This window comes from Brachionichthys hirsutus, chromosome 11 (assembly GCF_040956055.1).
Source record: "Brachionichthys hirsutus isolate HB-005 chromosome 11, CSIRO-AGI_Bhir_v1, whole genome shotgun sequence".
Classification (NCBI taxonomy): domain Eukaryota; kingdom Metazoa; phylum Chordata; class Actinopteri; order Lophiiformes; family Brachionichthyidae; genus Brachionichthys; species Brachionichthys hirsutus.
This window is the reverse complement of record NC_090907.1, coordinates 6,595,634-6,621,411: the sequence shown is the minus strand read 5'-3', so window position 1 is coordinate 6,621,411 and position 25,778 is coordinate 6,595,634. Positions and strand designations below refer to the sequence as shown.

The following is a 25,778-nucleotide window of genomic DNA, read 5'->3' as shown; positions in this document are numbered from 1 at the left end:
TGCAATTCAGGGGACTCTTTTTAGACTTTTAATCACAGCGTTGGCCTAGGAGTCGATCATTTTGATCGCCCTGTTTAATCCTGTCATTGTTCCAGTTTAATATTAAAATGTGCTAATTAAGAAACCTCTGCGTGCTAAACGCTGCACCTGCTGAACGCCAACGTGCTGTCAGTGTGATTATGAGACACACACTTTTACACAGCTGCACGGAGAGCTCTTAAATAGTTCAGAAGAAGGTGTGTTGTGCTAAAGATAAATACCCATATTGGGACTCTTTCGGTCTGGACCAGTGACATCCCCCATTCACTGGTTGCCTGGTAGCTGGTCATGGATTAGAGGGAGTTTTTCCATATTAATCCCCCCCCCCCCCGAAACAGCCAGATGTATTTAAAGTGTCTTTTGGATTAAACAAATAAGATGTGAGTTTGAAATGGGTTTGTTCATTTCGGATGAGTTAGACCAGCTGTTTCCCTTTTCTTACAGTCGTCAGATTAAATTAAGGCTTGAAAATCATTCTGATTTATAAAAATCAGCAAAAAATGCCATTAGTCTCCAAATAAAATCTAAAAACTATTCCAATATATCCTGAATTTTTTTAGTCACCATTCATAATTGTCATGCGCAGAGCTGCCGCCGCCGCCAGCTGCTCCTCCCACAGAAGACTCCCTGCAGCTCTTCGCTGATGTTCTGAGCCACAGCCGGGCCGACAGTGACGGGAAGCAGGGGAGCGATTCACCGGTCCTACAGAAGAGGGGAGAACACTTCCCACCGCAGAGGAGAGGACCAACAAAGTGGTCATCGCAGGGTAAATATGTGACCCCCCCCACCCCACCTCTGTGACATCATTCCGTCAACAATAGATGATAGCAGATGAGCGGTGCGTGCCATTTTCCTCAACAGCTGGAACCTCAATATATGTGTATTAATATTACTATAATCCTTCATGCAAATCCGTCTCATCTTATTTAATAGTAGTAGCTCCAGTAGCAGGGGGGGTGGGGGGGGGGGGGATTTCCATTGTGCTCTATAACTTGTAGGGTTTAATCTATACTGTATATAAATACAGCTGTAACTCTGAGTGATGTGTTTATCTACAGATGAGAATGTAATCCCGTACGGACAGTCCGGCTTTCTGCCCAAGGCCCAGATGTCAGGCTACGCTTCTCTGGGTGGGGGAGTGTTCTCACGAGGGTCCGCTGCCAGCCGGAGGAGGGATGAGGTGCGTCTGTGCTCCCAGTTAAACCTTTGTAGTTTGCTCGGTTACAAAAAGAGGGCACTGTTTCAGGGAGAGAGACGACATGCAAAGGGTCAGAATACCCAGCAAGGCTTTTTGTTCCTCGGTCAAAATGTGCCATTAAATGCTGTGACATGGTTATGGCTCATTTTGAAACGCTTGTGAAGCAGCCCTTTACAGTTACCGTACTATTTGTCTGTATCTGTATCGACGTACTGCATGCAGCAGCCGGTGTGTTACGAGAGCACGGCAGGACGCACGGCAGGATGTCCAGAAATTCAAAAGGCGTAACTGAAATCAATGCGTTTCTGTCCGATACTGTTAATCAAACAGGAGTTTGCTGCGTCAAGGTAAACAGTCGGTGGCACAATTCTCCAATCCGGAAAATGAAACCACTGCAAAAAGGAAAGGGTCACACACAAAAGATCAATCTTGATAATTTATTGTTTTGTTTGCTTCTGACAGTTTGCTTTCATCGCTTTTACAACATGGACAAGAGTAAAGCCATTTATGATAGTTTGTCATCATGTTTTTTAAGGACTTAGTTTTACTGGGCAAATTGAGAACGTGTCTCAAAACGGGTTGGAACATGAGTGGAAGCTGATTATCAGAGAGCATTAGCTTTTTTTAGAATAAACGTCCCAGTCAGAACCTCTTAGTCATTAGTGAAGAGAAAGTAATCAGCTTGTGCTTCCAGATGAAAAAGAAAACTATCAAACATTTAGATCGGTATCAGATAATCGGCACGGCGACGCTCTTCACTGTGTGACGGCCTCTGTGATCACGTATGTAACACGTTCTCAGACATTTCCAGCGTCCTAACTCTCTGTTCGTTTCCTCACAGAGCCTCATGTGAACCGAGGCAGACGACGCGACATGAATCCCTCTCGTTCCCCGTCTCATATCACGTCTTCATGACTTCTTCATCTGCTGCCACAGGAACGACAAAAGACTAACGGGAAATGGCGAAGGTCATTGTCATTTGCTGCACCCTTTCCTCCATGTGTATAGACACCTTTTAGATTTCTAAAGATGTAATCAGATTCTACAAATTCATCTGAGGTTTAAAAATGACTGTATTTTTAGGCAAAGGGGGGGGGGGACTAGTGCATTAATGAATGTATCTTCTGTTTCCTCCTGACCGTGAAACCATGATGTGTGTGTTTGACTGGCGGTGAAATGCAGCAGAAGATGTGTTAATGAGCCATCATCAGTGTGTCAGTGCACGTGTCGTCGTTCTAGCTCTCATCTCTGTGTCCTGTGGTGTCCTTGTAGATCACCGGTGTGTTCGAGCTTTTTGAAATGTCCAATAAAACATTTGGTACAAGAATTATCCTGTCTGTGTGGGAATTTATCTGACTGTAACACACACACACACACGCACACTCATACCTACACACGCACACTCGATCTATGGAGAACTGCACTAATCAGTGCAAACATTTGTATTCATTAGTTATTCATGTGGTCCGTCAGTTATGATCATAGCAGAACTCTGACAGCACTCAGAGCGAACACCAATCACAGATGAGAGTTTCACCAATCGGACCGATCAATAACGAGTATCCAGATGTACTGGAGCAAACAAGAGGTCACGGACATGGCAGGGTTTCCCAACCGGGGGTGCGAGATAGCCTTTTAGAAGGTGCCAAACCTTGAATTATGAAATTTAGCAAAAATAATAAATACAATTAAATGTTTATATATATATATATTCTTTTTGCTAATACCTTTAAACACTTTAAGCTTATTTGTTGCTCAAATTTTGTCTAAATTGCATTCTTCATCTGCATGTGAGATATTGCTTTCGTAGGGGGTGCGAGAACAAATACTTTTCTTTTTGGGGTGCGAGCCTTGGAAGAGGGAACCCCTGACTTATAGTGTAAAAATATTTTAGTACACGCTGTAAATCAAAGCATACTGCTTCCCTCCAAATATGGATTTCAGGTTCCTAGATCCACGAGGTGTCCATGTCTGTGCATCTTTCTTTTGACTGATTCTGAATCTGTTGCTGTGACTGTTTTCAAATTTTAATGACCGTTTCTTGGCTCAAGATCCAGCCCGACACAATGTTTGACTTTGTGAATGTCTTGCAGATAAAGACAAGATGGCAATTAAGAACTTCTCCAGCCCTTGTGCAGGTAACGATGAGAGGCACATAGGAAGTGCTCCCTGAACGACATCTGCAGTGTCTGTTAGCAGGTTAGAGGGATCTCATGCAAACCAGTACTGATCCCCAGCTGCATAGCTGAGATCAATATCAGATCTGTATTAAAGCTATGTGATCCATACAGGGTAGTCTGAGGAGGACACTCTAATCAGGATTGCTGATTAGAATTAAGATAATCACATTAATGAATAATTCAAGATTGTACCCACTCAATTAAATCGTAGGCACAAATTCATAATTATTTTGCAAGAAATAATTTTTCTCTCCAAGACATTTCCTGTCCGCAGATGGAAAACCCGTAAATCATCCCCACGAGCCTCGTCTTAGAAGTAATAAACATCCTAGTGTGTAGAACTAATAATGTGTGTTCTAACTGGTAAACAGTGTTGGCCTGCTAGACATTAGAGCGATAGCATGCTTAGCATTGAGCACCGAGGGCAATGAGCCTGCGTAGGGTGCAACATTTGGCCTTCATGTTAGCGTGACCTCTGGGAACACAGAAGCAGCGATGATTGGTGATGGATGTTTTATTTTATTTTTATTGATAACCTCTACAGGACTTTAAATTGTTCCTGGGCTCTGAATGAATCCTGCTTTTATCTCATATTGTCTGAATCAAGAGGGGATTAAAAAAGAAATCCGCCTCTTGAGTTCAGATCTTTTTTAGTGTCCTTCAGTATTTTGGCAGCGGCTGTCGGATGATGTGGAAAATGAGTTGGCCGCTGGCAAATAATCACGTAGTCCCACCAGGCTGGGAGGATAATGGTAATCCCATGCAATTTGAAGGGTTTATGCAATTTAGAGGGGTCCTACAAATGTATGCTTTCAGGCCTAGTGAATGGATTAGGGTCTCTGTTTACTCCCCCCCTCCATCACAGATGGCTCTGCTCCACTGGCCACACTGTGGTGCTCAGGCCATTTCAAGTGCACCCATTAAAAGCTGGCCAAAAAGGACACTTTGTCTTTTTTCTGCTTTTCCAGTCGTTTACCTTCAGCCAAAGATCTCCTCCAGGCACATTTTAATGCTGTTCATAAATACAGTTTTGAGTAATTGATGTGTGATCTTCCACAAAACAGCTAATTACAAGCAAGAATGACATTTCCTGCTAAATCCAGAGGGAATGCATGCAAGTGTTTCCTTTGCTGTTTACCATTTGAGGTTTGCAATATGAGGCAATTTCACTGAGCGGTCGGGTCCACGCAGCGGATGCTCCGCCTCCTCACATCCAACAATAATACCTTCTTTGCTTTGTAGAATTAATTTGAAGTTGCATAGAATCTGATCGAGCCCAAACTTTAACACTCTTAATTCTCTAACATAAAAAACATGCTACATGCATTTGATAAAGTTTACAGTCTTTTTTCATAATACATTATATATATTTTTTTCCCAAGATCACAAAGACCTAATATGACAGAGAGCTTTTCTCCTGCAACAGCCGAATGTGAAAACAACCTTAGTGTCAAACTTTAGAGTCAACAGTTCAAACAATGAAGGTCAAACATCCAAGTGAAGCAGGAAAAACATGCTGCACCTTTGAGTGGAGAGATTTCCAAATTCATGTAATTTAAGGAACAGCGTGAGAAAATCATTTCAATTTTAGTGACACTCAACCTGGGAACGTATACGGTAGGTATTCCTTGGGAAGCTTTGGGATTGACGCAAGGAAAATGGTGGATTAACACAACTAAATTAAAGACAATTCTGAGTTGGTAACATATTTGTTGTGTAAGCAGCACAACCAACTATTCCAATCATATTCAAACCACAAGCCACAGCTCCTACAATTATAATTGGAAAACATGAAAGGAAAACCAAAAATACACCATCACAAAATTACAGAAACCTAGATGAAGAATTTACAAATACAGAGCTGATCAATACTGAATAAACATCAAGAACCCGAGGGGCACAGTGATTTTTATCTGAAGCTCCAGTGTCAGCAGCTTTTTCTGCTAAAATATCCTTAGGTAAGATGTTTACCTATTTGTATCTCATCTGGTAGATCAATAAACTCATCAGCATTGTCCTGGTGAAATCACCTGGATAAGGTTGTATGCAAATCATTTTTAAGACACAAAGACAACAACTGAAAAAAATAAAAAAATAAAAATAAAATCCAGTAGCCAAAATATAGTGTAATCAATTTGGAGCATCAGTCATCATTCTTTTATAATTAATAAGTGATTATCTTGGGTATGATAAGAAGACAATACAAACACTAGCTGAATTCTTGAGCTGGTAGAAACATAAATAATAGTTATGTTTATGTTCATCAAATGTGATCACATTAAAGTAAACCCAGCTTTCATTCCACGCGCTCGTCCGAGGAGAAATGGCCCCATCTATTGGCCATTGCTGAGAACTGCAGGTAAATGTCAGTGACTAAAACTTTACGGCGCTCCTCATTTAAAAGTAAATTACAAGGAGATCCAGAGATATTTCTAAATACAGAGTTTAGCCATGAATGGGGTGGTGACTAATGTTGCGTGTCATGCTTTCATGATTTAAGCAATTCGGCTGATGGTGTCACTGAATTCATTTTGACTTATCATAATAGAAAAAACAAATCAAAGTGTCCGATCCATGTTGGGAATGTTACCAGGAACAGATGCTTGAATTTTGTTGATGATCCACAGGAAAGCCTGGATTCTGGATCAGTTTGAATTCTCTGTAATATTGCAGTGTATGGAGCATCAACATTTGTTCCTCAATATCTCGGTTGATTATTGACTGATGTTTATGGAATTTGACACAGTCGTGTAGAGTGGAGGCCTCTATCTCACCACGGAATTTCATCTGGATCAGATCCAGAATAGTTTTTACATTTTAACATTGAAAACCCCGTTTACGGATTAAAAAATGTGTTAAAAAAACACATAAACTCTGATTCACTTCTTTTCATGGTTGGTGTATAAATATATCAAGAACAATCTAGAACCTTTTGGTGATGATCCAGATCACCATGTGGATGATGTAAATCTAATTATGAGGGGAATGAGCTGCTCGGCGGAGGTCTGCGCTCTCTGAGTACTAGTTATTGTAGTTCCACTCTTACTCTGAGTGATTGTGAAATTGAAACAGTTAATGGTGGTGAGTGACACTGCTATTGTGACATTGAAATGTTCATTCCTCCTTCCTGACAAATCTGATTAGATGTAAAGGAACATGCTACACATGTTTAACTACAGTAATTTGTAAAAAATAAAAAATAAAAAAAAAGTAAAAGTATTGCATCAAAAGGCAGACATGACCTCGTATTCACTGAGACGTTTCTTTTTGCATCAGCGTCCCTAGAAGAGAGAGCCACTTAAAACAGGTCAAAGTCAGGACTCAAAAGTGTCTGAGCTTTTTCCATTTGCACTGCTTAAAATGATGTGTTGAACTATCGTTTCCAGCAACAGCTCTGTGTCCTCCTATTGTCAGCCGTGAGTCGACTGCATGCGGTTGTGCAGCCTTTTGAATGAAAAGCCCCGTGTCATCAGGATCGCTGAGATGTGTGCAGCTCTTTAACAGATTTGTGTTTTCAGCAGATTCCCTAAAACACAAAACTCATCCCCTGTGATTGGTTGTGGCTCGGCGTGCTGCATTGTCCCATCCACCCGTTTGTCCGCTTGGTTTCCTACGCACAAACAAAACTTTCCCGTCAGCCTGAGCAATATTGGGCTCCTCTGTGCTTTGGCAACCCGAAAAGAAATTGGAATCTCAGACTTATTCTGCATAAAAAAAAAAGGAAAAGGTAGGACGAAATATCAAAGTGCGATGCGTGAATGAATGTTTATCACTGTGTGATATTTTTTATTTAAATAATGTTTCTTTATAGGTTTAATGTCATTTCCCAACCGCTCACCTTTTACAATCTTTGAGAATGATTGCTGTCGTGTGTTTATGAGGGCAAAGTGGAGTACATTTGAAAAATATTCTCGATGTGTTTTGCAAAAGAAAGCTCAGTTTTATATATTTGATAAAGGTGGAGATCTGGTGCTCTTGATAAGAAATTAATGTTAAAGGTATTAAGAAATGCGTATTGTTTAAAGATGGAACCACTTGTCATTCGGGCGATGTTAGAGGTCGAGACGTGCCAGACTGAGCTGGGTGATCGTCCAGCTTGTAGGTTTTCCCTGCATGCTGTTGTATAATAAGTCATGCTTTTCTGTCCTGAAAGCCCTGCAGAACGCCGTTAGATATTGTTTTATTCATATCCAGAGAACTCTCCTGTTGTACCTGATGTGGCGAGGCCAGATGTGGCGAGGCCCTGAACCGCTCTGTTCTCAATCTGTCCCTCAGTGTGTTTGGCAGGATGTACAGCTTCATGGGCGGAGGGTTATTCTGTGCCGGAGTTGGGAACATACTTCTCATCGTCTCCACGGCAACTGACTACTGGATGCAGTACCGCCATTCCAGCAATTACATGCACCAGGGTCTGTGGCGATACTGTGTGCCTGGGAAATGCATGACACACACAGACAGCATTGGTAAGGCATCGCCCTAACACCACCGGGGTCGCGTCCCTTTGGGGCGTTGCTGGGGTTGGGCGGTTAGGATTGAAGTGAAGAAGATGATAATTGATAATTGTGTTTCTGTCACATGGCTTGCGTTGATTGGTTCTTGGACTCTCCTCGTCTTCCATCACCCACAGCGTACTGGGACGCCACCAGAGCCTTCATGATTCTCTCCCTGCTCGCTTGCTTCATCGGCATTGTGATTGGCATCATGGCCTTCATCCACTACTCCTCCTTCGATGGGTTTGACAAGACTTTTGCAGCCGGCATCCTCTTCTTCATCTCCTGTAAGCCCCATCGGCCGTGACGACCCACCGGCCTCTCGGGCCGCGGCAAAGGCCTCGTCGACTGAATCCTTCTGTCCCATGGTGCAGGCTTCTTTGTGCTGCTGGCCATGGCGGTCTACACGGGAGTGACAGTCAACTACTACGGTAAACGCTATGGCAGCTGGCGATTCTCCTGGTCCTACATCATGGGCTGGGTGGCAGTGGTGCTCACCTTCTTCTCAGGTACCCTTCCTGCCTCATTAAGGAATGAAGACTCGGGGCTTTCCTCGTTCACGTTTCTAATGATTCTCTTCTAGGTATCTTCTACATGTGTGCCTACCGGATGCATGAATGCCCACGAAACTCTAACTCACGCTGACCCAATAAAGACATCTGCACATCAGCACCGGCCCATAATATACGGTCAAGAGGAAGCAATCATCACTCCGGTGAACCATCCAACTAATGCCGATTAACCTAAATATTAATGAACGAGCAAAATAAATGAGTAAAAAAAACATTGTCTGTATTGTTTCTCATTAAAATAATTACTGGTGCATTTACATGGACACATTTAATCGGATTAAAATAGTTATGGAATAAAAATGATTCATATATGGTACACACCCAAATCGGATTAGTTTGACCCAATAAAGATCAATCCGATCAAGATTATATTCCGATGGCAAGGGGGGGGGGTTATACCGATTGATGATCCGATCAGGGCACATGAAAACACTTATTCCGACATCAGCTTCACGCGCTTCTGTTATTCCCGGAAGCTCGTTGAAGCAGAGCGAGCGAAAGACAGAACTGGTCAATATCTGAGACAAACACGTTGCCGGAGATATTGAAGGAGGAGAGTACTTTCTGAAGTACTTCCTACTTAACTGTCGATCTCCCAACAGGACAAATAACCAATGCATCCGCTTATGGCACGTCCTCCATTTTAAGGCGAGGCTGGAAGAATCTTGTGTCGGATGTTATGAAGACAAACCTGACTCAAGTCTACATGGAAAAATAAAAAATACACTAAAATGCACCAGATTATTAACAGTATAAATGCATGAGCAGAATAAGGTGCGATACATTTAATAAAGTAAAACGATGAAATGAAAAACAATAGGTCTGAAACTCCAAAATATATTTTATTTTGCAAAGCCTTGACAAATAAACTCTTTGGCACCTTAACCTCCTCAGAAACAAGCAAACTGTAATAAACAGACATGAACCGAGTCTCCTGAACACAACAAAGGGCAACAAGAAGTGATGCCTAAACCCTGACAGGAAGTCGTCATTGCAAACCAAAGCATGAGCGCTTAATGAGCAGAACCAGCGAGATAAAGCTGCTGATCGTGTGAATGTTCGACCCACACTGATAAGAGAACGCGCTCATGCAGAACTGGTCCGACTCAGTCGACCTCCTCGATGGTGGGGCCGGATGAAGCTCCGCCTCCAGTGGCATCACCAGCTCCCGGGAATCCCCCCGGCATCCCGCCTGGCATCCCGCCTGGCATCCCGCCCGCGCCTTGGTACAGCTTGGTCATGATGGGGTTACACACCTTCTCCAACTCCTTCTGCTGATGCTCAAACTCATCTTTTTCTGCAGACTGAGAAATGAAATGAGAAATGAAGGTCATTTTATTTTTTCAGCGGTCAGCCTGTAGATGAGAACCCCCCCCCCCCCCCCCCCTCCTCTTACCTGGTTTAAATCCAGCCAGTGGATGACCTCGTTACACTTGTCCACGATCTTCTGCTTGTCCTCGTCGCTGATCTTTCCCTTCAGCGTCTCGTCGTCCACGGTGGACTTCATGTTGAAGGCGTAGGACTCCAGGCCGTTCTTGGCGGCGACCTTCTCTCGCTGCACGTCATCCTCGGCCTTGTACCTATCCGCTTCCTGAACCATGCGCTCGATGTCCTCCTTGCTCAAACGGCCTGATGTTCATGTGAAATGAAAACGAAGCTGAGCATCGGACATCAAAGCTTCAGTCGAGCTGCATTGAAGTTCTTCCCGTTACCTTTGTCATTTGTTATTGTGATCTTGTTCTCCTTCCCGGTGCTTTTGTCCACGGCAGACACGTTCATGATGCCGTTGGCATCGATGTCAAAGGTGACCTCAATCTGAGGAACGCCACGGGGTGCAGGGGGGATCCCGGCCAACTCGAATTTGCCCAGAAGGTTGTTGTCTTTGGTCATGGCCCTTTCGCCCTCGTACACCTGCAGATGGAAACACAATCCAGTACTTTCTTTCTTTACACAAAAGGCTCGAACACAACGAACTGCTCTTTCCTACCTGGATGAGCACGCCGGGCTGGTTGTCTGAGTAGGTGGTGAAGGTCTGGGTCTGCTTCGTGGGAATAGTCGTGTTCCGCTTGATGAGAGCCGTCATGACTCCTCCGGCGGTCTCGATTCCCAGAGACAACGGGGTCACGTCCAGCAGCAGCAGGTCCTGAACGTTCTCAGACTTGTCCCCGGACAGGACGGCTGCCTGCACAGCTGCAGAAGACATCGGTCGGTTTGAGTCGACGTCTCTGTCAAACGACGCCGCTCTTACCTGCACCGTAGGCCACCGCTTCATCCGGATTGATGCTCTTGTTGAGCTCTTTCCCGTTGAAGAAGTCCTGGAGAAGCTTCTGTATCTTTGGAATCCGAGTGGAACCCCCGACCAAGACGATGTCATGGACTTGAGCCTTGTCCATCTTGGCGTCGCGCAGGGACTTCTCAACAGGCTCCAGGGTTCCTCGGAACAAATCCACGTTCAGCTCCTCGAAGCGGGCCCTGGTGATCGAGGTGTAGAAATCGATGCCCTCGTAGAGAGAATCGATTTCGATGCTGGCCTGAGTGCTGGACGACAGCGTGCGCTTGGCCCGCTCGCAGGCGGTGCGCAGGCGGCGCACCGCCCTCTTGTTGTCACTGATGTCCTTCTTGTACTTGCGTTTGAACTCGGTGATGAAGTGGTTGACCATGCGGTTATCAAAGTCTTCGCCGCCCAAATGCGTGTCGCCTGCTGTGGACTTCACTTCAAAGATGCCGTCTTCAATTGTCAAGATGGAGACATCAAATGTGCCGCCGCCCAGGTCGAAGATGAGGACGTTTCTTTCTGCTCCAACCTGTAGATATTAGTTCATTCGTTTACAGAAAGTCTTTTTTGAGACCGTCACAGACAGAATAGTTCCTTTAAGTGGTAAGCAAGACTCGGGATTTACCGTCGCTCCTCTCACCTGTAGAGGGTTTTTATTTATTAAAGTGTTGAAGTCAACGGCTGGACAGAATGGAATATAATGGGATGCAACAAAGGCTGGGAATCATGAGGAGTAACCGGGTAGTAGCGTTTTAAAAAAGGAGACGGAGCTCTTCAGCTTTTCAAATGCATATTAACGAGAAGGTCGACGCAAAGCCGGATAAATATTCCTCCTGAACAATCACTTCACCTTCTTGTCGAGGCCGTACGCGATGGCAGCAGCCGTGGGCTCATTAATGATGCGGAGGACATTCAGCCCAGAAATGGTTCCTGCGTCTTTGGTGGCCTGGCGTTGGGAGTCGTTGAAGTAGGCCGGCACGGTCACCACGGCGTTTGTGACCGTCTGCAAGAAGGAAACGGGCTCACGTTTCAGCGGCCGGCGAGTCACCGACAGCGTGAATATTAAAACACTTTTAGCGATTACCTTCCCAAGGTATGCCTCTGCAATCTCCTTCATTTTAATCAGCACCATGGAGGAGATCTCTTCGGGATAGAAGGCCTTGGTCTCGCCCTTGTACTCCACTTGTAATTTGGGGCGCGTGTTATCGTTAATGACTTGGAATGGCCAGTGTTTCATGTCTGACTGGACGACGGCGTCGTCAAACCGACGCCCGATGAGACGCTTTGCATCTAACAGACAAATGCAAAACGCGGTCAGCAAGCGGAACGATCACCGATCGCACTCGGGCAGGAGGCGCTCCGTACCAAACACGGTGTTGTTGGGGTTCAGGGCGACCTGGTTCTTAGCCGAGTCCCCGATCAGCCTCTCTGTGTCGGTGAAGGCGACGTAGCTGGGCGTGGTCCTGTTTCCCTGGTCGTTGGCGATGATCTCAACCTTTCCATGCTGAAACACCGCCACACAGGAGTAAGTGGTGCCCAGGTCGATGCCGATCGCAGGTCCCTTAGACATGGCTGCTGAGAATGTGAAAAGGATCAGCTGTTAATAAATCCTGGAAGTCCGCGCATGCGGCAGACGAGTAGCTAAGGGAATATATTCGTCGTGTGGGGCTATTATCAGACGCCACCTCAGCGTCCACAGCAGCTGTTTTCAAGCTTGGAAACGGCTGCTTTTGTTATGGCAACGGCTGCTTTTGTTATGGCAACGACAGACAACAGGAAGGAGAAGGCCTTTTCCAAAGAAATCATTTAGAGCGAAATGGAAGTCGCATTTCAATTGCTGCCATTTTTACGAGGTTGAAAAACATGAACAACTTTAAAATATTCATAAACGTTTTGACTACAAATCCACCACCTGAGTAATGAACTACATCAGATTCCCGTTTCTGCTACGTGCCCCCCGCCCAATCTCTGGAGTAAAGGAAACTAAAGAACACAATTTTAAATTATGTTCTGGATAAATCAATGCCAATCAAACCCAGAACATGAGCACATTGATCTTAAGCTACCTGTTTAGTTAAATCTATAAACCAAGGATCAGGAGAATAACACGTTGTGCTGCATCGTTAGCTTATCTGTTAGCTGCAGCCACGGCGTCATTCCACTGGGGGGCGGTGTCGCTCGCTTTTTAGGAGGCCGAGAACTAGTCTCAGCTTTTACCTTCGACTTTCTTATAACGTGCACGTCGTTTACAATGTCCTGCACATGCGCAGTGGGCAACGTCACTGGCAGCTTCTATCAGTCATATTCTCAAGTGCGAGCTGCGGCGTGATTTAGCAGAGAAACAAGAATTTAACGGCATCATTCTGTCATTTCACTCCCAATCCACATCCCGTAAGGCGTAAGCAACTATAACGTTAAAAAAAAAGTGACAGCATAAATTAGTAAAAAATAGATTAGAGCGCATTACGACGTTTAGCTAAAAAAAAAAATGTTAATGTTCCTATCATCCTCGCGGACTCATAAAGGTTACTGCGTGGATCACCGAGCTATACTCACCCCCGGTAAACTCAAAAGACGAAGCTTTAGCTGTTTATCGCCGGATTTACAATTTGTCTTTCTCGCCTTCAACCTGCGAAACTGTTCTCTGACCGTTAACAGTGATGGCCACGCCTCCTCAGCGTTCCAGCCGAGAACCGTCTAGAACGATGGAGCTGACCAATCAGTGGAGAAGCGGAGCTGACCAATCAGTGGTCGTCCTGCCACTTCCTCCTTCAATGCTCCAATTAAAATTATTGTCTGGCAGTTGCTACCAAGATTCAGGGCTCACAGTCAGTGGCATCCGGTAACAAAACGCTGAGATTTTGAAAAGGAAGCTTCTAATGACGCGTAGTAAATACCTAGAATTAAATGAGAAGTTTTTACGTTAAACTATTCAAAGTGTTTACCGTACAATGAAATTCTTACTTTGCTGCCCATGAGGATTGCCAATAATGGATGATACTAATAATAGTGAAGGAAAATACAAGGTACAACATAAAATACAACAGAATATAAGTTAGATAAACCACCTCATCTCATAATTACACTGTTCCTCAATCACCTGTGATTTTCTTTAAAAATGTCATTTTTCGTTATTGACCTAGATACACTGATACAGATATACCTGTGATAAACCGCTAATAATAAACTCCTTGGTTCACTTGACCACGTTCTCATTCCCAGACAGCACAATGCCAGGTGTACGGTTTCATGCTGTTCTTTTTTAATTTATGTACTCAACCTCAGTGGCTGCGTGTTGGCATGTGATACTGACCATGACAGTATCACATAAGAGTCACATTCATCATAAATTTGATTCTTTAAAGAACTATACATGTGCATGTTCTGCATTTCTAAAATACCTGCAGCAAACACGATCTGTGTCAGCTGAATTTTTTAATAAAATCCACTGCTTTTTCCAGGTTGTGTGGAAATATCAGTGTTACTGCTGGCGTAGCCTGCAAACAAACATGTATTTACACAACAAAGAAGAGATTAAAAACTGGCATTTGACATCGGATACGTCTAAAGTAATCTAGCAGGCAGCTTTTAAAGGCTGCATCCTGACGGGGTTTCGTGGTTGCGGTCTTTGGGGACGCGGGGCACGCATGAGTCCTTTTCAAGTTGTGATGCTTCACAAAAGATCTCCCCTGATAGGTGTGTCTTTTATTCACCCACCATACAAAGCAGCACAGACATTTCCAGCCCGAGGCCATCGTAAAAACTGATCCATTACAAAACACGCACTCTGAGGAACAATGACAAGAGTCATATCATATTAAATGATCTCAGAAGAGAATACATGTGATCAGATCACCAATCCCGCTCCTTGTTTGTATGTAAACATTCCGGTTCCCTTAGTGACCTTAACCCTGCCCATATCTTAGACAGAAAAGTTGTGTCGAAGTGTTTTTCCAATGCAACATTCCCAGACATTAAAGTTGCATGGTGTCTTATGCTAGACTAAATAAAGAAAATGATTGCTAATCCATTACTGAGAGGTTTAAAGATGCTGCAAATGTGGCAGCAGGAGCAGTCTCATACCTTGCTGGTATAAATATATCAATTCCAAAAGATACACAAACAGCAGACACAATTTTGTTTTTGAAATGTAAAACAAAGTACTGGAATGTAACGCACACACCTAGGTTACTAAAAAAACATGAAATATTTTTTACAATTTATGATTTTAATTGTAAATTATTTGTTTGAAGTGTGTAAATAAGATTTCATCTGCCGAGGAAACTCTAAATAACACACTGAGCTGCCGGGGCCTGAAGAAAACTCTTCTGTCTCTCCTCAGTGAGGACTGGAACAAGATGGCATCACTTTAATAATGCACGCTAACTGTAGCTATATGGGACAGAATGGTGCAGCTCCTCAGCAAAAAGATACCGACTTTGCTTCCTCCCACCAACAAAAACATGACATTTATGAGAATTGTTGACACAAAACTTTCGATAGGCATGAATGTGAGTGTGATTGGCGGTTTTTCTTTCATGTGGCCCTGAAATAAACTGGTGATTTGTCCAGGAGTGTGAACAGTATTTTCAGTTAATTGAGATTCAGAATCCCCAAGGAAAATTCAATTAAAATAGTTTTAAAAATACAATTAATTGTGTCCTCCAGGATAATTGGAGTGTCAAATTAATTCGGAGGGTGCAGGCTAAATACTTCCTGAAGATAAATTCCACAGTAAGCAAGCACAGTGGGCTGTGGATCCAACGGCGCTTCAAAAACAAATCAATGTGTGAAAACAACAACAAATGTTTATTAATAAAATGCTCAAATTCAAAATGTACAAAAAATAAGAATTCAGGTGTCAAAGGCTGAGCTCATGTTACAGTATTGTCTGGGGCGTTCCCTCACACACCCTTGTGGGGGGAATTCATTGGTATAAATGTAGTGATCTGGTCGCCAATGGGAAGACACACGATGAAGGCTCACAGGTGAGTTGTTACAATAACTTTGGCATCTTTTTTGTCAGGTTGTATGTTGTAGCTATTTAAAATACTCTATATGAGACACATTATTTATTATTGTCTCATCGACAAGAAAATGGACGATGAAAAAAATATATTGTTTTTTTTTTACATATTCTTTTCTCTACTTTTACTATCACAATAATGGAGAAAGATTTTGCTCCAATCTTGTCTTTAGATATGTGAGATTTACTTTTGGCGTGCAGGATATGAGTATAAAGAGTGCAACAAGGATCTTCATCAGACGGGTCTTAAAATAGGTCTAACTAATTAAAAACCAAATTACAGGATGCACATAACAATAAATAAAACACAGCCCAGGTTGAATTATGTCTCATTCTTTGCATTCAAATGACTGCTTACTATATTTTGCTGAATGAGCTTAATTAGCTGTATTACCTTTGTTGACTTCTCTCTTGTGTCCTTGGAGGCTAACCAATGTTGTAAACCAAAAACAAACAAATACAATAAATTGGGCATTTTAATTTTGTCCTTTGTGAAAGGAACTGATTGTTTTGGCATCTATTGTTCTGCTGTTCCCTCTCAGGACCACATGTACAACAATGAGGCTAGTCTTTCTCGCATGCCAGCTTGGCCTCATTCTGCGGACCGAGGCTCAGACGCCAGACGCCTGCATTACAAGCGAAACGAACAGACCTCCACGTTTGTAAAATCTTCTTTGATATGTTCCTCAGTCACTGCTGTTTTCACTCTTCCAAGGTCATTTCCCCTCTTCTCTTTATGTTTTCAACAGAAAACCAGGACATTAATGTAATCTGCGGTACAGAGTACATGGACCTGGACATTTTCCTTTGTCCGGTGTATCAAGCACTTTACACCGAGTCTCAGATGGTCGTCAATAATGAACTAAACAAACCTGAGTGCCGCGGGTCCGCATACTGGAACGAAACTCCACCTGTCCTGAGATTCAGATTCCCCATAAATGACAGTGCCATCTCATCCTGCAATAATATTTTCAAGGTATTCCTATAGGACCGCTGACGGCCTTTCGCATTTCAATTTGCCATGAAAGTCTTACCCTTTGAGGGGCACAATTATTGTTCGGTATATCTGAATAGTACTAAATCCACAGTGCCATCTGGTAAAATATTGCTTGGGTTGTTTTCATGAGCTGTAAATATGCTATATTATAAATGCATGAAACTGAATTCAGTGAAATGCATGTCTCGCTTTATTTTTATTTTTAAATAGACAGTTACAGCGCCTGGGAGTGGACCATTTTCTAATTTCTCACAAATCCAGTTCGTTAACATCTCTGGAATGGTAAACTCAGTGGAGCTCGATGCAGGTGTAATAACCTACCGCACACAGATCCAATACAAGTTCTCCTGCCTCTACCCGATGCAGTACTTCCTGAACAACACTGAGGTCGGCGTGTGAGTATGCCAAGCGACTCCTGGAATTACTGCATATGAAACAAATAAGCTCTACTTTTCAACTCCTTCAAGTTTTCATTCATAGATTAATTTGACTTTATTTTGATTTGTAACAGAGCAGGTGTGAATCTGGCTATAAAAGGCAACAATGGTACATTCTTCAGCACACTGTCGATGCAACTCTATGACGTAAGACCTGCTCTTACTTTCCTGCTTTGAGCTTTTATTTGATTTTTATTATTAGCATTTCCTAACATGATTTTTATTTTTTTATCTTAATTAGTTTAATTAATTCATTTCATAATTTCCTTTGGAACAGGATGAACAACACCAAAATCCTCTTATTATACCACCAACAGGACTCAACTTGAAAACCAAGATTTATGTTGCAGTGAGGGCACGAAATCTAACGGACAAGTATGATAGTTTTTGGCAGTTTACAATGAACCGTATTAATTATAAGAAGAAGAATAAAAAAACAATAAACTGTCCATGAAGGTTCAACGTGCTCCTGGACAGATGCTACGCAACAACAAGTCCATATCCTGCCTCGTCTACCTATTATGACCTATTTGTAGGGTAATTAACATATAAACATAATCCCACAATATATTATCCACATATTTACTCAAATCCATGCCAGCCCTTTGGGCGTCACCGTGCGCCGTAACGATACCTGTCTCCTCTTCGCCCAAGGTGTACGCGCGATGAACAAACGAAGGTGGAGCTCAACGGCTTGTCTCAGGTGGCGTTCTTCTCCTTTGAAGCGTTCAGATTTGTCGAGCACCAAAATAAGACAGTTTCCACTTTCTACCTGCATTGCATCACCACACTGTGTGAGGTGACCAAGTGCAGAAGTTTGATATCTGTGAGTGAACACCGGCTTACCAGCAATAATAGGCATAATGGTCATTTTTTTAAAGATAGAACAAATAGCTTAATCTGCAGTGATTGTTCTCATTATTTTTGAGCAGGTCTGTGACACTTCCCAGAAGAGGAGAAAGAGAGAAGTGGAGGAAGAGCTAATCAACGCTACAGTCAGCTCTCCTGTCATTACAGTGGGACAGGGCACCACTGGTACGATTTTAGGGCATACTTTCATAAAAAAAAGAAATTCTTTCTATCCAAATATTTTTTAGGCTGAATAAATACATGAAAAAGAAAGTTTGATTTGCTCAGTCGATTTAATTTGTTTAGATACGAATAATAATTAACCACTAATATTCAATTAAATGCGGAAAACCAAACTATTTATTGAGTGCGACAAAAATTCTGGTTGAACATCTGTATTTCCTGAACTTAATGGAAAGTCACTGAGTCTGAAGATTCTGATAATCGAGTTTTAGTCACTGGTTACAAATTAAGAATGGCAAAATATTTCACTGGGGATTTCACTCAACAACCATCGGGCATCACAAAAAACAATTCATGTCGGCACTCGTTTTATTGTTTAGACGTTTCTGGTGAGGGTTAGATGAGTGAACGACATCAGGGCCACACCTGCTCTCGATGTTTCACTGAACATATTGTGAAATATCACAAATATCTCTGGTTAAAAAAAAAAACAAACACAGAAATTGAAAACAGAAATGTTAAGTACAATTAAAGTACGGGGATTAAATACACAATATGTGGCCAGCGTATTATTGTGCTTCAGAAGTATTACATTTTCGCATGTTTCTGTGATGATGCCAATTAAAGTTTCAATTTACTCTGACACTCATCTGAAATGTAAGCTGCCCATTACTGAGCCTAACTGTGGTTTCATTTTTCAGACGAAGCTCAGTTGTTCTCAGCTTCACATGGTAAGAATCGTCATTATACGAGGCTCTGAAATCTTTAGAGAACCCTTTGCATTTGGCTACTTTCTTGGTCACTACATTGCCGGTATGCAGCAGCATGAACACACCCCTGGTGCATCTCTAAGTGTCTCTCCCCTGATCACACAGATATGTCATCTGGAAGCAACTACAGCAGCCCCTTGGTGGCTGTGATCGTCTGCATTGTCATTCTAGCTCTCCTCCTCCTCGCCATGGCTGTTTACTTTATATGGTTTGCCAGACTGAGAAAAACGATGGACCAGTAACATCAGCTGCCTGAGCGCTCAGCGCCTTCCTGTCTTTCCCAAACTGCCAGTTTAGTGCTGTAGAAATAGCGAGCAAGAGCGAGCGTTAGAGAAAGAAACTATTCTGTTAGAGTTAACTTAACATAACCTAGCGCTGCAACTTTTCTAATCATGAAGAAACCTGTAACACATTAAAATGGAGATGAGAGTGTTGTCTTGTTGAATTATTTAATGAATAGTGTCATCATTACCTCCGCTGACGCGAGGTGGAGGTCGTGTTTGTCTGTCTGTTAGCAAGATAACACAAAACGTTCTGGACAGATCTGCATGGAATTTTCAGGAAATGTTGGGAATGTTACCAGGAACTGATGATTCGATTTTGGTGACGATCCACAAGAGATCCTGGATTCTGGATCACTTTTACATTTTCGGTAACATTGCAGTCAATGCTGCTTCAAATTTTATTTCTCAATTATTAACCAATGTTTATGTAATTTGACTCAGTCATGTAGGGCGGGGGCCTCCATGTCACCACCGAATTTCATCCGGATCGGATCCAGAATGACGTCAGGAAGAAATATTTAATTTTAACATTGAAAACCTAATTTGCGGATTTGAAAATCAGTTAAAAATACACATCAAGTCTGATTTTACTTTTCATGGTTGGTGTATAAAGATACCAAAAACCTTTTGATTATGATCCGGATCACCATGTGGACGGTGTAACTGTAATTAGGAGTGGAATGAGCTGCACTCAGGTACTCATGATTTCTGATGAGAAAATGACAGTGAAATTTAAATGTCGTCATATAAGTTTTATAAATGAATATTTACATTTACATGTTAAACTTCACCTGTACAAATCTGAATAGTTCTTTTTTTTTATGTTCAAAGTTAAAATAAATGTTTAAAATGGCACTGCTGTTCTTTTATATGTCCTTTGTTGTTGTTATACAGTCCTTTTGAGTCTGGATCACCTGATGTTCATGTCAGGTGATCTATGCTAACACATTAATTTATATAATTTATATTTATATATGGGGTGATGGGGTGGGGCTCAGCTAACTGTCTCTGTTTGTCAGAAAAGCTCATGATCATCCCTTTAGTCTTTCTGATGTTGATCTGCAACACCACTCCGAGAAGTCTGCACACACACTATTTGATTCATGCATTCATTTTCACTACTGATTGAAATGTGTTTCCTTTTTTGTGTGCATCTCCCTCTTTGGTCACGGCCACGCAGCCTGGTTTGTGAAAATAAGTGAAGTGACTCATGAAAGTTGATCTGCATTTCATATATTCCTGTATTCCAGCTTGTAGATAGCTATATTAAGTGTAATCTGTCAAGATTTATAACAATAGTCGAAAGTGTTAATCTGAAAAGAGAGGATATCAGAATAAACGAGTGGTAGTTTGTGGTCATAAAATAGATACAGTCTGCTTCTTGGTTTGATAAAGGTCCCGTGCAATGAATAATTACCCAGCCTAAGTAATTCTAAAGAAAATACAAAATGATGCAAAGTCCATAATTTATGCAGAAATGTTTTTCTATTCAGAGTTAGCCCAGTAGACTTGAATTTTGTGGGCAATCGGATTAGATCGAGCGATAAAACCAATGCCAGTTCAATAAACATCAAAAAAATGCCATTGTAAAGAATATTTGTTTTATTGTTACCACTGTTTGCCATTGAATTTCTTACAGTAAATATAACTGACATTATATTTTCATGATGTGACTCGGGAGTCACTAAGGAAAAATTAAGAAAAAAGTTAGTAGTTCCCAGTATGCCATGACGAGATAACGTATATACAGTATTTAGTATTTATCTTTATGGTTTAGGAAGATAAATGGTCAACCTTGGACATACTGTGGACAGAGTTGGAGGACATCCATTCAGATCCTGGAACAACTTTGGCTATTACCGTAACCCTTTTACTGATAAGTCAGAGCCAGCGGGCCAACAGCCATTAAAAAAAAATATATAAATAATATGAAAATAGTTTGTGTTTATTTATACAAGCTATACTTTCCATGACTGCCATGAACATCTTTTTTTGTTCTTCTCAGTAGTTTGGGTTTATTGTACTATGGTTGTGGTATAGGTTAACCTGTCAGATACGTTTAGACCAGAATGTCAGATTAAAACATTTCAACATTCCTTTCTGGATAAAATAAACTTTCTCCAGGTGTGTTTCCAACAATAATATCTGTTCATGTACATTGGTAGTTCATAGACTTGTACTTATTAGAAAGCCGTTTTGGCAGAGTTCAGGGTTCTTAATGGGAGCACGTCCTCCACCCATTCATTTGGGTAGGCCTTCATGCGCTCCCAGAGAGCCACCTCGTAGGGAGTTGAGTCCATCCAGGCCACCCCGGCTCCATAACTCGTTCCTGCAGGAAGAGACACAATTCGTACATACCGGTACATAAATACTACTTATTGACAACATGCAGTGGAATAAGCTAACTACATTGAACTAATTCCCTTTTCTTTGCACTTCTCATGATTGTTGACCGTATTTATCAGTTTAAGTTCAAACTTTACAAAGACAAACGTGACAATCTTACGTCTTATAAGTAAAAATCAAACAGTTTTCACTTGTACACAGTAGTGTGAAGTTGGTCACATTTCAGATGCATATGAAATGTTTGTTTTCTTAGCATCTCACTTCCTATTGTTTAACCCAGAGAGTTTAAAAAATGGCATAATATTGAAATACAAATTGGGAAAAATCTCAAGAATTCACATCAATTTAGAAAGCAAAGCTTAACTTGTTCATCCTTAATATTAATATCCTTAATCCTTAATATCCTTAATATTATTATTTATTTTATTTGCTTAATTTCTTTGTTTATTTTTGAGTAAAGTAAATTCATAGTATTTATCAGTCTAAACAATTAGATACCAGTTTATAATCTTGATCAAAAAAGGAAAGTAATTTTGACAAGTTTATATTTAGTAACCAAATGCTAAGGACATGAAATGAAAGTCTTGGTGGCCTCGTTGTTACTGCTGGCTCCTCCCACCAGTACCTGAACCAACTCCAAGCCTCAGGCCTCCCAGCAGGTTGCTGACTAGCTTGTCTCGGTCCCAGACGGTGAGTTCTACACAGGCTTCTGTTAGATCCACCTCTCGGATGCCGTCATACACCATCGTGTGGTTGAACGCCGGGTCGACTGTCCGCCGCAGCACACGTGTTTTCTGGCGACTCTTCCTGCTTGTGTCTGGCAGCACAAAGCTTGAGATGGAGGGGGACGCACAAGCATACTGTTTAGTAGAAAATTGTTAGCGTTCGATTAATTATTTTACAAACATTCATATTCGCGTTCATGTTGAGAACCAGATGGGAAATGAGTGCTACTCTTAAGTCTGCTCAATATTAACCTAATGCTGCAGCCAGTAAATTTGAGGTAGTCTGATGTCATGATGGACGGCTTAGAGACAGTGGCTCCGAGGAAAAGACAGGAGGTGGAGCAAGAAGTGGAGGAGATGAAGATGCTGAGGTTCTCCTTGGGAGTGACCAGGTTGGATAGGATTAGAAAGGAGGCAATAAGAGGGACAGTAAAGGTTAGACGTTTTGGAGACAAGGTCAGAGAGACCAGACTTCGATGGTTTGGACATGTCCAGAGGAGAGACAGGGACTATATCGGTAGAAGGATGCTGAGGATGGAACCGCCAGGGAACAGGGCTAGAGGTCGACCCAGGAGAAGATGCATGGACGTAGTGAGGGAGGACATGAGAGTGGCAGGTGTTGGGGAGGACGATTCAAAGGACAGGGTGAAGTGGAGAAAGTTGATTTGCTGTGGCGACCCCTGATGGGGCAAGCCGGAAGTACAGTAGTAGTAGTAGTAATAGTAGTTAATTAATATGCTACAGCTAAACTGCGTAACAGATCAAACTCTCTCAAGAAAACAATCGCTAATGCTGAGTTTTCTTTAAGGAATATAGAAACTGTGTGCGCACCATTTAACATATGGGTCAATGGCGGTCCTGATTAGAGGCAGGTTCCTGCACTCCTTTACCCAAATGTGAACCTCTCCACTGTTTGAAGCCTCCATAGCGGATCCTTTGAAGAAGAAATAACAAAAAATATTACATACATATTACATATATATATATATAATACAGTGATTTCGTTTGAGACACTTTATGCTTTAATTATACAATAAAACTATGTGCAGACCTTCACTGTGGATGGCCTGTGGCAGGAAACGAATGGCTAACCTCATCTCTCCCTGGCTGCTGGATGGTGCTAGAGAGGGTGTGGTCTGGAAGGTCTAACAGAAAATCATTTAAATAAACAACATTCAAATCCATCACGAGCACCCAAAAAAAAAACCTTTGTACACAGAAGAATACAAAAAAAAAACAGAGCATGAAACACAAACAGACTCTAGGGAAACGAGCAGGCCAACCATTCTCAGACAATGTTTGATAGGAAAACAACCGCTGTGAATACTGTGTGAGGGTGTGTGTGTATTTTTGTCCTACCTTTCCTTTCAGGGCTAAGTAGTTCATCTGGGTGCGGTCAAAGTCCCACTTGGAAAGGTCCAAATCGACTTCACCCAGGAAGCTGTTCCTGCCAAAGGTGTCATGATGCCAAACTGATAGAATGAGCATCTTGGTTTTTAGATACTCCATGCGAACACGATACTGCAGGGACAGGGAGAGAGACTTGCTTTTGTTGACTGGTCGTCATGCACGTCATGCACATCATGCACACCTTGCATTGTCAGGTGACATTTTGCATGGCTGGTATTAATGCGGATTCTTACTCTGAGGATCTCATTGAAAATTGGATTCAGTGTCTTCTTTTTCACTGATGTTTTCCTCTTCCCCAAATTAGCTTTATCAGGAATCAGGTAGCTTTTTACATACCTTAAAACACACACACACGGTTCAACTGTGACTTAGAAAACAGCCACAACAAAAGTCTAGTGTATTAGATATTGTCGAGTATAGTGAATATTATAGTATATCTTGGTGGTACAGTACTCACGGATCTGAGCGGCCCCTCTTTAAGTCAGCTGCTGCCAAGTCTTGACACCCGGCCGCGAAGATGTGAAACTCTTTGAGCTTCTGAATGTAGCTGATGGAGAACTGGATGTTTCCCTGAACATCTACATTTGAAAAGTCCCCGCTGTACATGGTCATCACACTTCCACTCAGCTATGTTAGACAAGCAAACACATATTTTTGGAATGTGAATCATATTTTGTAATACTTACATTTTGTTTTTATTGATCAATATTTGGTTTGTGTGCTTTAAAATAAAATAAAAAATCTATCCTGCTGATAAAAGTCAAGAGAAAAAGTTGCAGCAAGCATTGTGGGAGCTGTGCAATTACGTCACAGGATTTGTTGGGACTGAAGACAAGTTTTGATTCAATAAATTAAATAGATCTGTGACTATAAAGAATGGGTCTCTGCTTGAGCCTACATGACCTGCCGGCATCGGGCACATGAATAACCCAACGACCTGCCAGCAGGTGAGCGGCAACGCCTAGAATATCGGCAGAATGGTCAAGAACAGCACATCGATGTGTGCATGATCCAGAGGACTAAGTGTGTTTTAGGGTTCTCTGTAATCTCAGCAAACTGGAAATGTCATATTACAGCAGCACAGGCACAAACCAGAAAGTAAACTGATTAATTTCTAACATGTGGAATGTGTCAGTATTTGTTGTTTTCTAAAAAATCTACTTATTTACTACGGTAATCAGCGGGGTTTTTTTTTTTTAATGCTGCTTCTAAAAGGCCTCTTCCATGGTTTGTGGGATTATTTTTAACAGAGACACAACAATGTGGTTTATAGTCAGCTCTCCAACTTGGAAATGTCTCATCACAGCTTAGTCTCATGTCATATTATGTTTTCAGCTGTTGTTTTAGTCTGATGATGGTTTAGCTCTCATATTCGTCCCACACTTGTCTGTCATTAACTGCATACTGCACTTTAGACACAAATCTCGCATACCTTTAAAATCAAATTCTAAAAGTAAAAATACAAAATCTCCAATTCAGGGTTCTACGATCCGCAGTACCACCGTCCGAGCTAATGGACCGGTCCAAACAGACATGTTTAGAATTGGCATTGTTCTAGCTATTTAAACTCTTACAAACTGGGATGAGCACAACATGTGCTGGGATTACTGAAAAAGTGATATCACTCTTTTAAAAAAAATGAGTTAATGTTAATCCCCTGACAAAACTGCATTTTAAGATTTAAAACTAACACGTAAGCACAGTATAGAAAACCACTGATGGAATGTGAGGAGCGTGCACGCGTTGCCTTTAGCTATTAATCAACACACAGATGCCATGCCGGAGGAGTTGGTGAGGTTGGAAGAAGAATTCATCAGTCGACTTTTTGTGCGGTAACTGTTGTCCCAGTTAGAGTCAGTGTCTCCGCCAATGTCCTGAAACAAGCGCAGCAGATGGGGAGAGCTCTGTGAATAAGGAGGCACCACAGACTACCGGTCTGAAAGATGCAGAAACGACTCTACCTCGTTCTCTAAGAACAAAGGCACGGATTGGCTCAT

General features: G+C 42.0%; 5 protein-coding genes across 6 annotated transcripts in view; 3 read left to right on the top strand and 2 right to left on the bottom strand.

Moving 5' to 3' along the window:
- Positions 1-3,410, top strand: part of zgc:77784 (uncharacterized protein LOC402947 homolog) — a 43,294-nt gene extending 39,884 nt beyond the window's left edge. Inside the window, exons 24-27 of the mRNA XM_068745760.1 lie at positions 626-805; positions 1,098-1,219; positions 2,510-2,516; positions 3,331-3,410. Coding sequence (XP_068601861.1) covers positions 626-805; positions 1,098-1,219; positions 2,510-2,516; positions 3,331-3,410 — 389 coding nt within the window. The remainder of the gene's footprint in view (positions 1-625; positions 806-1,097; positions 1,220-2,509; positions 2,517-3,330) is intronic.
- A 4,295-nt stretch (positions 3,411-7,705) lies between these two features.
- lim2.3 (lens intrinsic membrane protein 2.3) lies at positions 7,706-8,552 on the top strand. Its single transcript, XM_068745499.1, has 4 exons — positions 7,706-7,880; positions 8,045-8,194; positions 8,282-8,416; positions 8,491-8,552. The coding sequence occupies exons 1-4, from the start codon at positions 7,706-7,708 to the stop codon at positions 8,550-8,552; spliced, it is 522 nt and encodes a 173-aa protein (XP_068601600.1).
- Positions 8,553-9,302: 750 nt separating this feature from the next.
- hspa8b (heat shock protein family A (Hsp70) member 8b) lies at positions 9,303-13,404 on the bottom strand. Of its 2 annotated transcripts, none has more exons than XM_068745629.1 (9): positions 13,311-13,404; positions 12,120-12,329; positions 11,839-12,044; positions 11,605-11,757; positions 10,728-11,283; positions 10,467-10,669; positions 10,192-10,390; positions 9,876-10,108; positions 9,303-9,783 (listed from the first exon to the last, which is right to left on the bottom strand). In XM_068745629.1, exons 2-9 carry the CDS (start codon positions 12,322-12,324, stop codon positions 9,586-9,588), a joined length of 1,953 nt encoding a protein of 650 aa, XP_068601730.1. In that variant the 5' UTR covers positions 12,325-12,329; positions 13,311-13,404; the 3' UTR covers positions 9,303-9,585. The 2 variants fall into 2 exon arrangements, with proteins under 2 accessions (XP_068601730.1, XP_068601731.1); XM_068745630.1 differs by having other exon boundaries at positions 12,120-12,326; positions 13,311-13,398.
- Positions 13,405-15,728: 2,324 nt separating this feature from the next.
- si:dkey-4p15.5 (zona pellucida-like domain-containing protein 1) lies at positions 15,729-19,258 on the top strand. Its single transcript, XM_068745759.1, has 10 exons — positions 15,729-15,742; positions 16,323-16,438; positions 16,530-16,756; positions 16,988-17,172; positions 17,289-17,361; positions 17,492-17,589; positions 17,671-17,751; positions 17,869-18,040; positions 18,147-18,249; positions 19,122-19,258. The coding sequence occupies exons 1-10, from the start codon at positions 15,729-15,731 to the stop codon at positions 19,256-19,258; spliced, it is 1,206 nt and encodes a 401-aa protein (XP_068601860.1).
- Positions 19,259-20,917: 1,659 nt separating this feature from the next.
- sytl2b (synaptotagmin-like 2b) lies at positions 20,918-25,778 on the bottom strand. The gene is made up of 9 exons (XM_068745391.1): positions 25,743-25,778; positions 25,551-25,655; positions 24,239-24,408; positions 24,015-24,117; positions 23,731-23,892; positions 23,432-23,516; positions 23,203-23,302; positions 22,272-22,477; positions 20,918-21,629 (listed from the first exon to the last, which is right to left on the bottom strand). The coding sequence occupies exons 1-9, from the start codon at positions 25,776-25,778 to the stop codon at positions 21,484-21,486; spliced, it is 1,113 nt and encodes a 370-aa protein (XP_068601492.1). The 3' UTR covers positions 20,918-21,483.

What these genes read in the sequence shown, in the direction of transcription:
- lim2.3 (XM_068745499.1), top strand. Translation starts at nt 7,706, where the DNA reads ATGTACAGCTTCATGGGCGGAGGGTTATTCTGTGCCGGAGTTGGGAAC. An exon ending in CATCCTCTTCTTCATCTCCT is followed by an intron (nt 8,195 to 8,281) that starts GTAAGCCCCATC and finishes CCCATGGTGCAG; the next exon opens with GCTTCTTTGTGCTGCTGGCC. An exon ending in GGTGCTCACCTTCTTCTCAG is followed by an intron (nt 8,417 to 8,490) that starts GTACCCTTCCTG and finishes ATTCTCTTCTAG; the next exon opens with GTATCTTCTACATGTGTGCC.
- si:dkey-4p15.5 (XM_068745759.1), top strand. An exon ending in AACAACACTGAGGTCGGCGT is followed by an intron (nt 17,173 to 17,288) that starts GTGAGTATGCCA and finishes GATTTGTAACAG; the next exon opens with AGCAGGTGTGAATCTGGCTA. An exon ending in AGTGCAGAAGTTTGATATCT is followed by an intron (nt 18,041 to 18,146) that starts GTGAGTGAACAC and finishes ATTTTTGAGCAG; the next exon opens with GTCTGTGACACTTCCCAGAA.
- sytl2b (XM_068745391.1), bottom strand. Translation starts at nt 25,778, where the DNA reads ATGAGCCAATCCGTGCCTTTGTTCTTAGAGAACGAG. An exon ending in AAGAGGGGCCGCTCAGATCC is followed by an intron (nt 24,118 to 24,238) that starts GTGAGTACTGTA and finishes GTGTGTTTTAAG; the next exon opens with GTATGTAAAAAGCTACCTGA. An exon ending in GAGGCTTGGAGTTGGTTCAG is followed by an intron (nt 21,630 to 22,271) that starts GTACTGGTGGGA and finishes CTCTTCCTGCAG; the next exon opens with GAACGAGTTATGGAGCCGGG.
- hspa8b (XM_068745629.1), bottom strand. Translation starts at nt 12,324, where the DNA reads ATGTCTAAGGGACCTGCGATCGGCATCGACCTGGGCACCACTTACTCC. An exon ending in CAGAGGCATACCTTGGGAAG is followed by an intron (nt 11,758 to 11,838) that starts GTAATCGCTAAA and finishes TCCTTCTTGCAG; the next exon opens with ACGGTCACAAACGCCGTGGT. An exon ending in CACAATAACAAATGACAAAG is followed by an intron (nt 10,109 to 10,191) that starts GTAACGGGAAGA and finishes CATGAACATCAG; the next exon opens with GCCGTTTGAGCAAGGAGGAC.